Genomic DNA, 16,945 nt, shown 5'->3' with positions numbered 1-16,945 from the left:
ACTATAGAGAAGGTAATTCATAAATTTAGAAACAGCCAAAGGATATCGGAATTGAAATCAGGAGGTGATAGCATCTAGAATAACTAAATTACAAGCAAAGTATTTATTAATTTAATCTTTAACTTGATTGAAGCTAGAGATCACAAAGCTGATTCTTGAGCAAGTTCTTAGATGGCATCACACCAGCCCAAATCATCATGCAAACAATTTGATGGGAACACCAAAGCAAGCTTCAAAGAGGCTTACTCAGCTCTTTGTTCATTTTTCATCATAAAATTTCTCTTTCTTTATGAATGTTACCCCTATTTATAAACAAAAAGGGCTGGACAGCTCTGCCATATATTTCCTTTTATTGACTCAGACATACTAAAGAAAATAAACTCCTAATTTAACTTAATAAAAACTTGCTTGAGGCCTTCATTAGAAATTGTATTTATCTTAATTGGACTGTACAGCTGTATGCCCACTTGTTTCTTAAGCAGAAAATGGAAAATACCTCTACACAAAAAAACACTAGCCTACAACTCAACACTTGCAGAAATTCTAGAAACTACATAACTCTCCCAAACCCACTAAAAGCCAGAAAACACAAAAGACCATGGAATCAAAAATCCAACTAAGCCCAATGAACCCAGTGAACCTAATACTTGGAAGAACTAGGTGCCCATCCAGATATTCCTTTATTGGACTGCCACTCAGAAAACCTTTTGCCCAGGTTTCTCCCATGATCCCATCCCCTCTCTTTTTATTTGCAGTATGAAATTATTATGTCATGTCATGATACATTTAGATGAAGTTCTGTGTGCTTTGAATTGTTGGGTAGATTATTCTTTAAAAAGAGGCAGAAATTTTAGTTGTCCCATATAACCAAATACGATCTTTCAGCAATGAGTTAGCCACACCTTTGAAAACTCTATATGTACAAGCCCAGTCAAATAGAGATGAACCAACCACTGAACTGACACTTGGAATATTCTGATAATCATGCCCTCTAATATTCTTGCATTTCTTCCCACTTATATCTGCCAGATCACAGAATAGGATAACATTCTCTATAGGATTGTTAGAATATGACCTTTCTTTCCAAATCTGACCTTCAGCCAATTATTAAGCAATCTTTCACAACATTATTTGATGTTTTGGTTTATAAATATCTGTCTTCCTCATCATAGGCCATTTTGAATGAGTTGGAAGCAACCTCCCCCCCCCCCCCCCCAATATCTAAAACTCTAGGACCACCAGGCTAATGTCTCTCATCTACACTTTCGCAATTATTTCCGCTCTTTCATAGTTTTTTAAATTATTTTCTTTTTCTTCTACTTCTTTTCTAAATTTCTGTTCTGTCAGTTCTCAATTCTGCCAAAACTAATTTTCTAAAACCTTAACCTATCTTCTTCATTAAACCATCTCAGTTTACAGTATATGTTCAAACCCACAACTTTTTAGTCCTAACCGCATCCCTCCACAACATTCCCACGTTCTTAATCCAAGCCCTACACCGTTTTATCTACCTGAAAATTGCCACTTCCATAAATACGAGACAATACCAAAAGAAAAGTAATACACCCAGCCAAAAATCTTGCTACTCCACCCCAATAATCCTTAAAATTGTTTGACCGAGTCCTCTCATTGTTCCACTTTCAGCACTAGGTTTCTTTTTTTTTTTTGGGTAAATAGCACTAGGTTTCTTTACTAGTTACTAAATTTTTCACTACCAAGATATTCAAAAATTTTAATCCACTTAAAACCTTCAATCTGAATCAACTCTTCTCCATTAGGCATCCATTGTTGTTCCAAATCAAGAACAAATCAATCACTTTCATTAGTTTCCCTAACCAAACACTAATTTAGTTAGTTAACATAAATCTATAGATTCTGCCAACCATCGGCTTGTGGAAATTCATCATCTAAACAGCTCATCCACAAATATATTGGATTTCTTCCAGTTCATCCTACAGCATTAGATGTATCTTCTGAGGGGAAGCAGAGGAAACAACCTATTTATTTGTCTTGTTCATGTAGAATATCTAAATATGTACTATGTATGGGTACATTCTTTTGGAATGTTTTGCAATGACCATGGCCATGCAGGCATGCACCCATACTTCACAAAGTGAAAATATTTGTCTTTTATGACCTTAATGTTCCATTTGGCCTTTGGAGGAAAAAATAGGTTCTTTGGAAAATTCTACTCACTGCACTTTATTATTGGGGTCTTACTGAAACAGATAAACCGAAGGATATTTGATAAAAAGGTAGATATCCAAGAATCTGCAAGGATTATGCTCCTTTACTTTTAATTGGATTTCTATGACCGTAGACTTTGGTGAGATAACCAGAAATGCTCTGGGAAAGAATCCGCCTTCATTCTTTGGACTGATATTGATGCATACGAATGTATCTTTGTAAGTTTGCATACAAAATTATGACCTACAATATACTCCAGTTTTGATTTAAAGTGACACCAGGGTTGTATCCACTTGGAAATAAATTGTGATCTGATCACAGTTATCATAGTGGCAAGGAAAGCCCCGGTGGTGGCTGGGCGCCTTCGCATCTAGGAGACCAAGGGAGGTTTTTTGGTGTAAAAGTTAGACTTTCTTCTTAGTTTTAATATTAAAGGGTGACTTTCATGTAACATAAGAAACTTGGATCCTCTTACTAGAAAATACGAGAGGTCTAATTGTAAAATAGAGAAGTATTTCCCTTTTAGACAGGAAATAGCATATATTAAAAGGAGAATAGTGAAGATTCATCTTCTTCCTCCCTCCTCTTCGATGGCAGTCTGCCGCTTTTGGCTCCTCTTCTTCTTCATTTTCCCCTTAATCTTCTGCCATTTTTCCTTTCTCCTTCGTCAAACTCTTTTTCCCAACCAAGGTGTCAATTAGCTTTACCCATAGAATTCTACAGGGTGAACTTGTTTAAGTCCCTACTACACTTAAGAGTTGCTCATACATAAATTAGAAAAGAACGTGAACTGAATCAGCACTCAGTATGGACGACCTCCGTAGAAACAGGCAGGGCTTACGCAATATTTAACATCCTACCAATCCAAATGACAACAACAATAATGTAATTTGACTGCAGTTCCCTTCTGATTCTTCTTCTAACTAATTCTTTATTAACCCAAAAAGACAGAGACAGGTTCACCATAACAGAACAAGATACAAGGAGGCAGGGTGTGTCAGTAAAGTTGGTACCTGAAAGCTTGGCTGGGGTAACAGAGACGAAGCAAAAGTGAAGGATGTTGAAGACCCGCATTTGGGTGAAGCAACTGAGCATTATGCCCTGAGTTCACAGCACCAACCGGTCTAGGGGGCGGTAGCAGAGCAGATTGAACTTGCTGCTTCAAAGCAGTAGAAGTTGCTAATGCTGGAGTTTGTGGTGGAACAGAAAAATCAGAGTAAGATTGTGTTTGTATGGATGAAACTGCTGAAACTCCAGACTGCCCTGGCACTGATGACTGTACTAGAACTTGACTCTGTGCTTGGTATGGATGCTGAAATCGAGGTTGAATAGGACCTTGCTGAAGCAGAAGTGAAGGCTGGCTGTTAACTGAAGCACTGTGAGGAAGAGCAGGCACTTGACCTTGTTGTAATCTGGACATCAACCCAATATGCATATCATTCTGCAATAGAGGTATTTGTCCAGGAATAAGACATAAAGCTGACTGCTGACCCTGCTTTCCATCTTGCAATTGAGACTCTGGTTGTGAACCAGGAGATTGCCAAATATTTGGCATCTGTAACTGCAGAATGCGAACAAAACATCAGCATCACACAATCTCTGCACTTGCAATGATAGATAATGACAGTTTTGAAGTCCACGAGACAAACCACTTGTGGTGTCACCACTCCTAGCATTATCTGTGCCTACACATTGAAAATCAATATCAATAAATTTGTAAGTTGCTGTAGGTCACAAAATAATCCACAATCATCATTGTCATACTCACAACTAATTCTTATCCCACACAGCCGAATCAATAATAGTAGTACAAAGAGCATGCTTTAAGAAGCATTTCCCAATGATTTATGAAGAAACATAATCTGGACACACTAGAAATCAAAGGAAGCCTAAGGATGAAATTACTCGTAAGTCAGTGAGAAAACAAATGCCAAAGTTATGGGAAAGAAAAATGAGTGGGAAATATCTACTGCCAGTGATCAAAATAAATCCTAAATTAATATATAAAAACTGAAATACCCTTATAAGAGAATAAGATTCCATAGGAGGGGAAAATCTTCCCTGAGATTTTGGAATCTTCAATCATAAGATGTTGCCTGTGGCCTCTAATGCACGAATTGAGCTATCAAAGTTCGGACTTATTTTCTTATGAGAACTATTACAATGAAGCAAGCCTCTAAGTTATGCAACCATGAATAGCTAGCTGCCTAGCTATGACAAAATCCTCCAATAATGCATATTCACTCAATTACCACAAAGCATGACAATTATTACCATAAAATAAAGATGGAGAAGAGCATGGCAGTGAAAGTTAAGAGAGCACCAAATGCTAGACAATCACCCGGAAAAGAGCTTTTGGCAACTGCAGACTTGCTAGCAGCAGTTAGCGGGCTAGTTCCATGTTCTGTATAGCCATCACCTGTCATCAGAATTAAGTGTCAAACTGTGTTGTCTACTTAAGGCTGCTCACAAATGCCTGGAGGACAGAAGGGAAATGTTCACCTTAATCTCTGACATTATCTCATGTAATTGGTTCCGAGACATTTTAGCCATGTAATGGGTTAAAGCGTCATTGCCCAAGCCAGACTGACCTAGCAGACCATTTTGCCTCGAGGACATGCCAGCAGTTTGAACATCCCCCCAAAGCGCCACCCATGACTGATGCAACAATGGCAGGCAATGGGAGCCAATGGAAAAGCAGAATTCCCAAGAATTGCAGGGCCACCTAATTCTTGTTTTTGAGCATCTGTGTTACTCCAAAAACAAGTTGTCAGGTGACTAATGCACTACTACTGTTGGGGGGTGAAAAAGATGATCAAAAGCAAATTAAAGTCAGCAAAGTGAAGATTAACAAACATTTGAAGCCAATCCAGGTCCACCACGGCCCTGCAGAACATGAAGAAACATAAGACTTAAGAGGAGGGTGTACAAAGAGTTTTCTTGCATTATTTGACTCTCTATAAAATTGGAATCATTTGTTTCTCAATTATACTGATATCCATTTGAAAAGATTAAAATGCCAATGATAACATTAACACATACTGCATGAAGCAAGCTCTAGCTTAAATGGTTAGAGAAGGTTTTTAGCTATGCATATATGACACCATAAGAGAGATTTGACTGCTGTCAAGCATAGAAAGACCCTTCAAGAGGAGAATGAAGGTGCAAATAGTTACATGTAATTAATTGGTTGATAGAAACTCTGATCTCATTCAATGTTAAAGGTTTCACCGAAATTTGTTTTAAGTATTTTGGTATCACAAGATGTCGAAACGAAACTCCATGCGATATGTAAAAAGTGCAAGGTTTTGGTCAAAATTTTGCTGTTTTGGCAAAATTTCGATGATGTGGGGTTTCAGTATGGTTTCAACCAAAACGATACAAACCTTTTATATAAAATGTATAGTTTCGAAAGATTTTTTTCACTGATTTCGACTCTTAAGGATTATGGAAACCTAAGAGCGCTTGAACCTCTCCATTATTTGACATTTTCAAGTCTATTGGGCCCGAAGAACCTCCCTTGGAGACACACCCACTGCTGTCTGTCCCATGGCTAGTTAGAAACTTATAGCTTATTCGATCCTTTATTGAATTTTTCCACTGGTTCAAATTACGAATCTTCCAGATTAATGCCATCAAGTTTGAACATGCATCACCATTACATAGTCTGAAAATCTTAAGTTTGACTCTGGTACATATGTGCTCAGAAATAAATGGATTGTATTAGAAACCATCCACATAGATGAACCAAAAAAAATTTGTTAATTTATTGCATTAATCACTTGCATATCAAGATATGTTACAAGAGTTTCTTTCCAAACAATAATTCTAAAATACATGATGGATCCCCCCCCCCCCTCTTATCTGATGAGATATTATTAGGAGATTCCAAGTAAAGCATCAGAGTCTTGAACTGATTCTATCAAACCATGACATTCCTATGCTCCATCCAGAAGTATCATTTCTCTTGCTTTTTCCTCTGGTGGTTGTTTCACTACTACCAGAAGCTTGAGAACAGATGTAAGAAAGCGACTGAAGCCATGAAACTAAAGTGGGCTTCCGTGTAACATCATTTGACTCTGCAACCAGGGCATATATTTCATCAAGTATCACGTCCTGACCAGATTTTGGCAATTGTATAATGAGCTGTGCTAGTAGCTTCATTAGGTTTGGCAGTACCTGGTCAATTGAAGCAAAAGAAACACTATTAACCTCTGCAAGATCAAACTTGAGGCCTGAATCATTTCTAATCCAATCCAACACAAACAGAATGTCAAGAAAGGTTTTCAAACTGGAATTATCTAAGCTCATACATTAGCTGACAATTAATGAATAGGATACCTGTATATCCACTAGAGAAATGAGATGCAGCAGCAACTCAAGAACTTTCTTGCAAGGTTCTGAATCTTCTTGCCAATTCTTCCATATATCAGCATCCTCACTCATGGCTTTAATGCACAGGCTATGAGCTTTCTCACAAAGACTATGGATGGTGTAAAATATTGCTGGACTTCCAGCAGGAAGATGTCGAACCAAGGATGCCACCCCAGAAGCCATACCTTCAAAAGGTGTTATTCCAGGGTATCCCTACATTCACACCAAAGGAGTAGAAGAGGAAAGGAATGAGGGGGTTTTCAGGTATCTGCCATTTGATGGTTCACCTCAAGTTACACTAAAAAGAATTGTTGTAGTTTTATACCTCTAAAGCTCTCTGTATGTAATAGAAAACAAGTTGCTCCTTTAATACAACCCTATCATCCAGATTAGAATCCTTTCCCGAGGATATAAAAGCCGCAAACAGGGAATGTGAGGCTCGAGATACTTTTCCATTTTGATGTCCCATGTATCTATTTCCTTTTTATTAAGGCACTAGAATACAAAAGCAAGTCTAGAAATGAACTACCATGAAAGCATAAATGGCCCCGGTGAAAGGATACAAGAACATGATTGGAAAAATACTTACAAAAGCAGATCTAGAAATAAGGACTACTTTGAAAGCTTAAATGGCCCCAGTGAAAGGATACAAGAACATGGTTGGAGCTACCACTTTCCTGAATACAGTACCAGGTACACGTTCAATGCACGTCGGGATAACCCGCAGGTAAAACAAGATGCGAGCAGTCTGTACATCATCTTTTGACCAAGTGTATTCCATTTTGTCCAAGCAGGATAAGCCTAAGAGAGAACCCGGTTCAAATCTCACTTAAATGGTTATCTCTATCATAAAGATAAGAGAAGAACAACTGATTTTCAGGACCAATTCAAGAAAAATGGCAGAATTTGATCAAGATGTAAAGCATTACCAGAATTGATCATATACCTTGTTGATTTGTCAACTCTGTGTAAGAAGGCATTGAATTGACAAAAGAGACACAAGCATTCTCATTTTCTTGAACACTAACGACAATTGCCCGTATTGTATCAGTATACTCAGGCAGTCGAACACGCCGAAAATACTCCACACAAGAGAATGAAATCAATATGCTAACTGAAATATCCAGCTGAGCATCCCTAGAGAACTTTGAATTCAACTTATGCTTTGTAACTACGGATGCAAATATCACAACCATAAGGAAAGCAGATTCAGCAATTTTCTCCAAGTGTCCAAGCAACTCCTTCCCCTCACCTTGAAGCATCAGAGCGACCAGTCGATGTCCTGAGCGGATATCTTGGCAATAGTTCCATATAAGATTCTCCACAATCCCCTTTTGTTCTTCGTCAGCTGAGACATACTGGTTACAAAATGCACTGGTTATAGCCCCAGCTTCCTTAAAGAGAATGCTACCCACATGTTCTTTGACCTGATTAAGGCCCAATACGCCAGAATCACCACGTGAATATTGAACAACCATTGTATACAGAGACCGTAAAGGAAAGATTTCGATCAACAAAGAGGATGCTAGGCATGAAAGAAGAGGTGCACTTGGAGAAACTGAACCACTTCGAGCCAAAGCCAACGACAGGCACTGTAGGAGAAGACGATGTTCAGGGTTATCAATGGAATGACTAAAACCTTCAGTTTTAAAGATCATATCTCTGGATATAGCTACAATGCAGTCTTCTGCAGATTTTCTCAGTTGGAGAATGATACCTGCCCTGCTAGGACTAGGCACGAGCTTATTAAGCGCCCTCAAGATGCCAGCGGCAGCCATGAACACCGCAAATGGAGCATGATTGGGCTTAGGCATCTCCAAAATCTCCCGGGTAATAAACTCAAGTTTCTCTACGGATGGGGAGTTGACAGAACCAGACACTACCCATTCGATCAAATGCAGGATCATAAGTCCATGAGTAACACGACCACGAGGTCCACCGTCCTTGCTCCAAACCCCGAGTAGAGAATCCAATATTCTGCCAAATTGAACAAGGTCGGAAGCAAATAGAGCATACCCAATTCCCGCCAGAACCTCAGGGACAAGTTCCTCGGACGACCCAATAAATCGGTACTCCTCCTCCAGCAAATTAGAGAGCATCTCCAAGCAAACATTTTTAGAGCTTTTGGATAGAAAGGGTACTAAGGAGAGGGCACCAAGGAGAAGAATACCATTGGAGACGACAGAAGAGCTCTTTCCGGTGTCGGATTCGAACGAGAGAAGGCGAGAGATAACAGTGACGGCTGTCTCGATGAGAGGCGGTGAAGGTCTAGAGGATTTCCGGACCCAGATGTATAGGAGTCTGAGAAAGAAAGGATAGGATTCAGGCGGAGGGGAGAGGTGTGGAGAATTGAGGATAGAAAGCAAGAGCTTCGCTTGCGGGTCTGCGACGTGAAGGGAGGTCTGGGAATTAAGGAGGGTTTGAAGAGACTGGACGTGAGAGGATTGGAAGATTTGGTGCTGAAGAGAGTCTCTTAGCTCCGCCCATGCTTGAATAATGGCTCGAGCAGACGAGGAGAGAGAGGGCTTGTTGTTGTTGCTGCTGCTACCACTGCTACTGCTGTTGCCCCTCAGCCATTCTTCAAGGAAAAGGCCTTGGGCGTGTTTTGCCGCCATCTTAGGTCCTTCGAACTCCCAAGGCAGAGCCGAGCTCTAATTTTAAGAAAACCCAACAATTCAATAACCACTTGAGAAGTTGAGATTCTTGGACCAACTTCTCTTTCCTTTAAGCCTAGGGCTCCAAATTAAATCGAAGCCCGAGTTACCGTCACTGGATGTGATGATATGAAATTGTGTAACTCAGTCCAAAATCGGCCGATACGAGCGATTTGTGACAGTATTTTATATTTCATAAATTTTGATTTAATTTTATCATCCTCTTCCAAAGGATAGTAAAATCGCTAAACAGGGGTGAAGGAATAAAGATCCAAAATATTAAAAAAAAAAATCTGGAAGTCTTTGGCAAACCTTCTCATAGAAACAGTTGGAAGGACCAGAGGCACAGCAGTGCAAGTCACTCCAAGCCAAAACAAATTTGAGTTCTAGTCACACCTGAGAAGTCCTAAGTTTTTTGGCATATATTGGCATGTTCCTCTTATATCTTCACCTATCCATAACTTTTATTTTTCACTGCATTTATCAGAATTTATTTGCAAGAAAAAACATGACATGTGAATATGTAAAAAAGTCTTGCACATGTTGCATCTTCTGTTTTTGTTTTTTAATTGAGACTTTTTTTAAGAGAGAGCGAGAGAGAGAGATTGATGATAAGGTCTTTACTGCAGAAAAAGAACTCACAAGAGAAAGACCTTCTTTCTCTGTCTTTAGTACTTGATTCTTGTGGTTTATACTATTTATCTGCCCCCTTCAACATAACCCCTTTTTATTTATTTTTTATTTTTTTAAATCAAGGAAAAGAAAGGCATTTATTCAAAACCAAAGCAGGAAGAATGTACAAGCAAAGATGGTGGTTTTTGCCACCAAACATGGGAGATACCCCAACAAAGAGCCCCTGTGGCAAACAAATGAGCCTCTCTTTATTAGAGGACCTAGGAAAAAACTGGAAAAATACATCCTGACAATCAGAAAATAAACGAAGGATATCCTCCACAATGGCCCTAGTAACCCAATCTAAAGAAGAAGAAACAGAGTTCAAAGAATTGATAAAATCCAAACAATCGGCAAAGACAACTAAAGGAAACCAATGACACTGTAAAGCAAAGCGGATGCCATCTTAAATAGCCTCGGGTTCAGTAGCAGCAGCTGAGAAACAGAAACCACACTTGCACTGGGCGGCCACAAAGGACCCATTCTTTGTGCGAAAAAAAACACCCCTAGAAGCAGCATAGGAGTTCGATCTCCAAGCTCCATCAGTGTACATAGCGGAAAAATCAGGAGGAAGCACCGTTGATCCCTGAGAAATGCTTGACAAGGAGGGGCTTGAAGGAGAACAGGTATTTACAAACACAAAAAGAGCCTTCTGAGACTGTATCGGCAAAAGCAGAGAGGGTATTTGATATACTTGGATCCTCATGCTCAAAAACAGCTTTATTCTGTGTTTTCCAAATCTGCCACAACAAGGAAGATCAGATGATATCAAAATCCTTTTTATGGGGAATATCCTTGAAACGGATAACCAAATGATTAATCCAATCAATAATATTCTCACAATGGAAATTCGCAGTACTGAAACAAAGTGGGGATACTAACCATACTGTTGCCGCAAAAGGACAGAGAAATAAAGCATGAAGCGCAGTTTCTATTTCAGTCAAACACAAAAGGCAAAAAGCATTAGATGACAAGTGATGTAATGCAAGAAGATTTTTACTGCTATGGTTAGATAATGAAAGCTACCATGATAAAATTTTAAGAAGTTGCTTGGTTATTGGCCTCACTAAGCTTTTCATTTACGAAGACCTTCAGTTCTCCATCTAATAATTCTGCTTGTTTGGTGGTCAATTTTGAAGTTCTTTGAATCAGCAAGGTGCTTAATTCTGCACCTCATTTTTCTCCATTCGCAGAGTTTTTAGAATACTAGTTTTCCCCTGAACAAGCCAAGAAGCAACTATTCATGCAGCATTCTGTATCAAATCATACTAAAGCATTGTGTACAGATATTTTCAGTTCCTAGGAGTCTATTCCAGGTTGTATAAGATTAAGTTTTCTAATGATCAATGATTGTGAGAATTTGCAGTCATGGATGAAAGATTTCAACTTTGTTTTCCTAGCTTGACCCTCTATGTAACCTTTGACCATGACAAAGTGCATGTCAACTATGGATGAGCAGATCCATGTCAGTGTGTGTTCTTTTGATGGATCGTACCAAAGTCAATTGACATACAAGACTGAAATCCATACAGTTTAGCATTTTTAAGGACAGCAGGTAATAATTTTATTGACAAGCCAAAGTGGAGAAATTGGTTGGACAGTTGGGGCATTTTATAGTTGTGGGTGGAGACATTATGTCCCATCATTCTCTGAACTCTGTCACCCTACTTCATATATTCACATACCTACTTAGAAAATGGGTAGGACAGTTTCCCTCCCACAACTGTTCAGGTCTTATTATAATAAGTTTCACCTGACCAGCTTGACATGGCTCAGTTATAGGTACAAGAAATTTATAGTTGGCATGCACTTTGTAATGGTCTAGACCTTTGAACTCTGTATATGTACAAATCTAGTCAAATAGAGATGAACAAACCACTAAACAGACCGAATATTCTGATAATTATGCCCTCAAATATTCTTGCATTTCTTCCCACTTATATCCGCCAGATCACAGGATAGGGTAAAATTCTCTATAGTTATTTTAAGCAATCTTTCACAGCATTATTTTAACGTTTTTGCTTTATAAATATATGTCTTCCCCACCATAGGCTTAGTAGTTACATAAATGCCATTTTGAATTTGAGTTGGAAACACCCCCCAAAGACTGAAACCCTAGGAGCACCAGGCTAATGTCTCTCTTCTACCCTTTATTTCCGCTCTTCCATAGTTCGCTCCTAGTTTGCTAAATTATTTTCTTTTTCTTTACTTCTTTCCAAATTTCTGTTCTGTTAGTTATCTCAATTCTGCCAAAACTTAATTTTCTAAATCCTTAAACCTATTGTGTTCACTAAACCATCTCAGTTTACAGTATGATCAAACCCAAAACTTCTTAATACTAACTGCATCCCTCCACAACGTTCCCACGTTCTTAATCCAAGCCCTGCACCTTTTTACCTACCTGAATTGCCACTTCCATAAATACTAGACAATACCAAAAGAAAAGCAATACTACCAGCCAAAAATCATGCTACTCCACCCTCATAATCCTTAAAATTGTTTGACCGAGTCCTCTCACTGTTCCACTTTCAGTCCTTTATAATCCTTCACAATGCTCATTAACATCCTTTTTCTCCTGCTAGATTGTTAGTGTAAAGTACTTACAAATTGGACAGGAGAAAACTTGGAAGTCCAATACCATTACCCACTATGATTTTCTTATTTCTTTTCTAGGGGGAGGAAGGGAGGTGGAGAGTAATCTTCCCATGTATGAGCATTTAGCTGACTCTCTTTTTCTGTCAATTGAACTAGTCACATTTATCAAATAAAGGAACAACATGGCCTTACCTGAACCATGAATCCATGGTTAACTCAGCTTCGGCTTCATAGGCAGCTGTCCAGGTCAGCCCCTGTTTTGAATCACTGCAAAAAACGGATTTTCAATTCCAAACATGATGCCATGAAAACTCATCTGAGCCATGCAGCAAAAGATCCAGATCAGAAACAAATCCCTACTGTCTCATTTTCACATTCTAACTCACTTTAGCAAAATTCTTTCTCATCAGACAGCTAAGAAAGGGTGCAGCTCCTTTCCAATGTCAATGGAACTATAACCAGGCATCTTTTTCAACCCTTTTTCCTTTATTAGAGTTCTAATGGCAGCTGCATTATGCCATTTCCCATCCTCAGCATATATATTACATAATAACACATAATATCCAGCATGGTCAGGATCCAGCCGGAGGAGACTTTTAGCTGCAATCTCCCCTATCTTGACATTGTGGTGAAGCCTACAAGCGCCAAGCAAGGCTCCCCACACGTGGGGCCCAGCTGGCTCTGGCATCTGATCGATGAGCTGCAGTGCCTTCTCTAATTCCCCAGTGCGGCCAAGAAGATCGACCACGACACTGTAATGCTCCAAACTGGGATTGATCCCATACTCATGCACCATTTTTTCGAAGATCTTAATCCCTTCTCCCACCAAACCAGAATGACTACATGCAAACAACACTGAGAGGAAAGTCACTCTGTTGGGCCTAAGCAATGTGGTCTCAATCAACTGATCAAATATTTCAAGGGCTTCCCTTCCTAGGCCATGAATTCCATAGCCTGCAATCATTGAACTCCAAACAGTGACATCTCTTTCACTCATTCTCTCAAAAACCTTGATAGCATCAGCTATGCTACCACATTTAGAATACAATTTTATGAGTGCAGCCCCAACAAAAACTCTATCATCAAAGCCACTACTAACCAAGAAACCATGGAGGCATAGAGCTTGATGAAGATTCCCTAATTCTGATGAAACCGTGAGAATCTTCACCATAATAACTGCATCCGGCCGAATTTTGCTATACAACATAGTGCAGAAGATCCCTATAGACTTGTTTGCCAGCCCATTTTGAGCAAATCCACCTATTAAAGCAGCCCAAGACACGACATCCTTTTTGGGCATCCTTTTGAAGAGATCAACTGCTTCTTCAAGGCATGAACAGTTCATGTACATATCAACTAGAGCAGTTGAAACCGAAACTTCTAATTCAAAACCTTTCTGAATAGCAATCTCATGGATTTTCCTACCTTCTTTTAAATCACAAGCCGATGCACACGCTTGTAAAGCACCAACCACGGTAACTGAATTGGGTTCAACTTCCTTCTCAATCATCTCATTAAAAAGATCTAAGGAGTCAGTGGCCTCAGCATTCTGAGCATAAAAGGCAATCATGGTACTCCATGAAATCACATCTTTTTGCGGCATCTTCATAAACAAATTCCTTGCATTATTAACAGAACCTGTCTTTGCATATAAATTCAAAATGGAATTAACCAAACATAAGTGAGCATTAAATCCCATCCTGATCATAAAACCATGAACACATCTCCCAACTTCAACATTCAGCAATTGTGCACCAGCAGACACAACACTAACAAGAGTAACAGGATCAGGATTGACACCTTCCATCACTACCATCCGGGAGAAGAACGATACTGCCATTTCTGCATTGCCACTCTGCTGATAACCAGTAACCATAGATGTCCAGAGAACAACATCCGGCCGAGGAAAGTTGTCAAATACCCGCAAAGCATCATCCATTCCACCATGCTTTACATAGAATTCAATCAATGCAGAACCGACAAACATGTCCAAACCAATCTTTTCACTCTTGTTGACCAACCCATGAATTGCCCTACCCATCTGAATGGCTGATAATTTAGTGCAAGCCATCAAGGCAATGGATATAGTAAAATTATCGGGTTTTACATTTCCAGTAGCAGTAATATTGGTTGAACATAACATCTGATGGAAGAGATGGATGGTAGTATTCCACTGCTTTTCTCTGGAGTAGCCTCTGAGGATGGAGTTCCATAGATAGACACTTCGATGAGGCGTTTCGTCGAACAATTTCCAAGCACAACTAAGAGAGAAGTAATTTATATAGGAAGCGCTGATCTTCGTAGCAAAGAAGCTGTCATGAATGAGGCCGGTCTTCAGGATATAAGCGTGTAACTGAGCGACGTTCTTCCCGTCCTTGCATGCTTTAAACAGAGGTGAAATGAGTCCCCTGCTTTTCATACCCAGCAACCAATCAACAGTAGGTCAACATGCTGAGGAGACATTCGATGGATGTTTACACGATCAGACGAGCAAGAGTTTCAAAAACCATCTGTTTTTATTGACTATGAACACAAAAAACAAGCAAGAGTTTCAAAAGCCTTCTATTTTTATTGAATATGAACACAAAAAACAGAGAGAGAGAGAGACTGACCTGAAAGATACGACAGGCCCAACCTCTTCACAGATTTGAATAAGTTGTTCTTCAGTCGCATTGCACGGTATGTTTCCAACTGCAAAAGATAAAAATCAAAGGAGTATCAGTGGCAAGCATCGGTGTTGAGTGTTGGCCATCTAACATAAGAAGGAAAAGAAGCCGTCTATAATAGGAGACGAAGAAGATGGATCACATCTTCTTCGTCCTCGGCATTCTTTTTTTGCAAAAGCTACCTTCCTTTCTTCCAAACTTCACCGATTCACAAATTTCAACTGTTATTAGCCGGCGAAAAAGATTGTTTGCCCACCACGGGCGACGGTAAGGTTGCACTTGTGATTTTGCAAAGACCAAAGAGATCAATTGTTTCGGTTTCGGTTTCGGTTTGTTCAGTCTTTGTATTCAAGTCAGGGGTGCAAGTTTAGCCCTGTCAGGCCAAACCTGCCCTGGCCTGCCCTGAACCCGAACAGGGCCTGGGCTGAGATATCTGATACTGAGGGCGGGTCAGGGCTGGAAATTGCTGGCCCTGAGTCAGGGTCAGGTCGGGTTAAGGTTGAGGCTTCGGGCTGAGCCCGGCCCGGGCCAGCCCGACCCTATTTTGTTGTATAATATATTATATATGAAGATAATAAATGATAATATATTTTATTATAGTATTATTTTATGTAAAATTGATAATTTTCTCCCAGACCCTGCCCAACTTAGTCTAGTCCATGCATCTCTAGTTCTCTACCTTCCCCCACTCCATGATTAGGGCCAATCAGGGTCAGCCCGGCCCGACCCTGAGGACTTGTCAGGGTCTTAGTTAGTAAGTTTGGGAACGGCAATTGAACAGGAACGGATACGTACGTCAATTAAACGGACTAGACGGCAATAATACTTTTCAAAAATCCGGCTTAATAAAACGCATACGGCAATAATACGATACGTGTTTAATACATGTTTAATACGGCCTAGACGGCAATAATACTTTTAAAAAAAGGGGCATATATTCATTATGTAACATACATTCACCACCATCAAGTAAGCATTTCTATTTACCAAAAAAAAAAAAAAAGTAAGCATTTCTATGCATTTATGAGTCATATCATCCAGGTCCTCTGTTTGAATCCAGATGCATGTTTTTAAAACCAGAAAGTTTTGACAATCAATATAATTTAGAGGCAATAACTTCATCGAATGTTTGAAAGAGGGGCCAATGAACCAATGTTTGGGAGGTGGGTTTCAAGAGAGAAGACTCATCACCATGTACAACTGACGAATGAAGAACAAGTGAATTGAACTATATTCAGTTTGAATCAATAGCAGAGAGTTTAAAACTGTTAATGGCTAGAGATGGTTTCACTTTAGGATTTTCAGGTGATAGACATAATAATCATTCCTTTAATTTCAATTGATATTTCTCGATCCATTCAGTTCAATGAATCTTCTTGGGGCTTCTAATTAAGCCCTACCAACAAAACAAAAACAACAACTCAGCACAGCTTTTCAAGCAATGGATGGATCGATCAATCTTGAAGGTCTCAATCGAGAAGATTTTGAGAATTAGACAAGTCTTGGGTGCATTCCTTATTTGGTATATTACCTTTACTTCCATATGATATAATACCCTTAATTTGTGGTGACCTTAATTGTCATTTTGGGTACTGATATGGGTTGATAATTTAAGAGATGGCATGGAGTGTAAAACAAATAATCCAAGGAAGTCACACGAATCTCTAGTGGAGATTCTCCACAGCCAAAACTATCAATAAATATACTAACCACAAAGGGGGGGATTGGAGATTTTAAGGAAAATAAGCCCAAATATTCACAGCAACATATACCTAAAATTTTGGAGTATGAAAATAA

General features: G+C 39.3%; 3 protein-coding genes across 3 annotated transcripts; all 3 read right to left on the bottom strand.

Annotated features, from left to right (window-relative positions):
- Positions 1 to 2,791: 2,791 nt before the first annotated feature.
- On the bottom strand, positions 2,792 to 5,738 carry LOC122667411 (cleavage stimulating factor 64). Its single transcript, XM_043863678.1, is given in 7 exon segments — positions 2,792 to 3,748; positions 3,837 to 3,872; positions 4,529 to 4,606; positions 4,690 to 4,827; positions 4,829 to 4,912; positions 5,044 to 5,073; positions 5,703 to 5,738. Coding segments are annotated over 7 exon segments (966 nt in total). The 3' UTR covers positions 2,792 to 3,184.
- Positions 5,739 to 5,936: 198 nt separating this feature from the next.
- LOC122669494 lies at positions 5,937 to 9,230 on the bottom strand. Its single transcript, XM_043866264.1, has 5 exons — positions 7,508 to 9,230; positions 7,212 to 7,362; positions 6,887 to 7,034; positions 6,529 to 6,774; positions 5,937 to 6,366 (listed from the first exon to the last, which is right to left on the bottom strand). The coding sequence occupies exons 1-5, from the start codon at positions 9,174 to 9,176 to the stop codon at positions 6,088 to 6,090; spliced, it is 2,493 nt and encodes an 830-aa protein (XP_043722199.1). The 5' UTR covers positions 9,177 to 9,230; the 3' UTR covers positions 5,937 to 6,087.
- A 3,395-nt stretch (positions 9,231 to 12,625) lies between these two features.
- On the bottom strand, positions 12,626 to 14,901 carry LOC122669496 (putative pentatricopeptide repeat-containing protein At3g01580). Its single transcript, XM_043866267.1, has one exon. It carries the CDS (start codon positions 14,899 to 14,901, stop codon positions 12,889 to 12,891), a length of 2,013 nt encoding a protein of 670 aa, XP_043722202.1. The 3' UTR covers positions 12,626 to 12,888.
- Between the last annotated feature and the right edge of the window lie 2,044 nt (positions 14,902 to 16,945).

The sequence above is a fragment of the Telopea speciosissima genome, chromosome 7, assembly GCF_018873765.1.
Source record: "Telopea speciosissima isolate NSW1024214 ecotype Mountain lineage chromosome 7, Tspe_v1, whole genome shotgun sequence".
NCBI classification, from domain to species: domain Eukaryota; kingdom Viridiplantae; phylum Streptophyta; class Magnoliopsida; order Proteales; family Proteaceae; genus Telopea; species Telopea speciosissima.
Note: the sequence above shows the minus strand (reverse complement) of the source record. Positions and strands in the feature narration are given on the sequence as shown.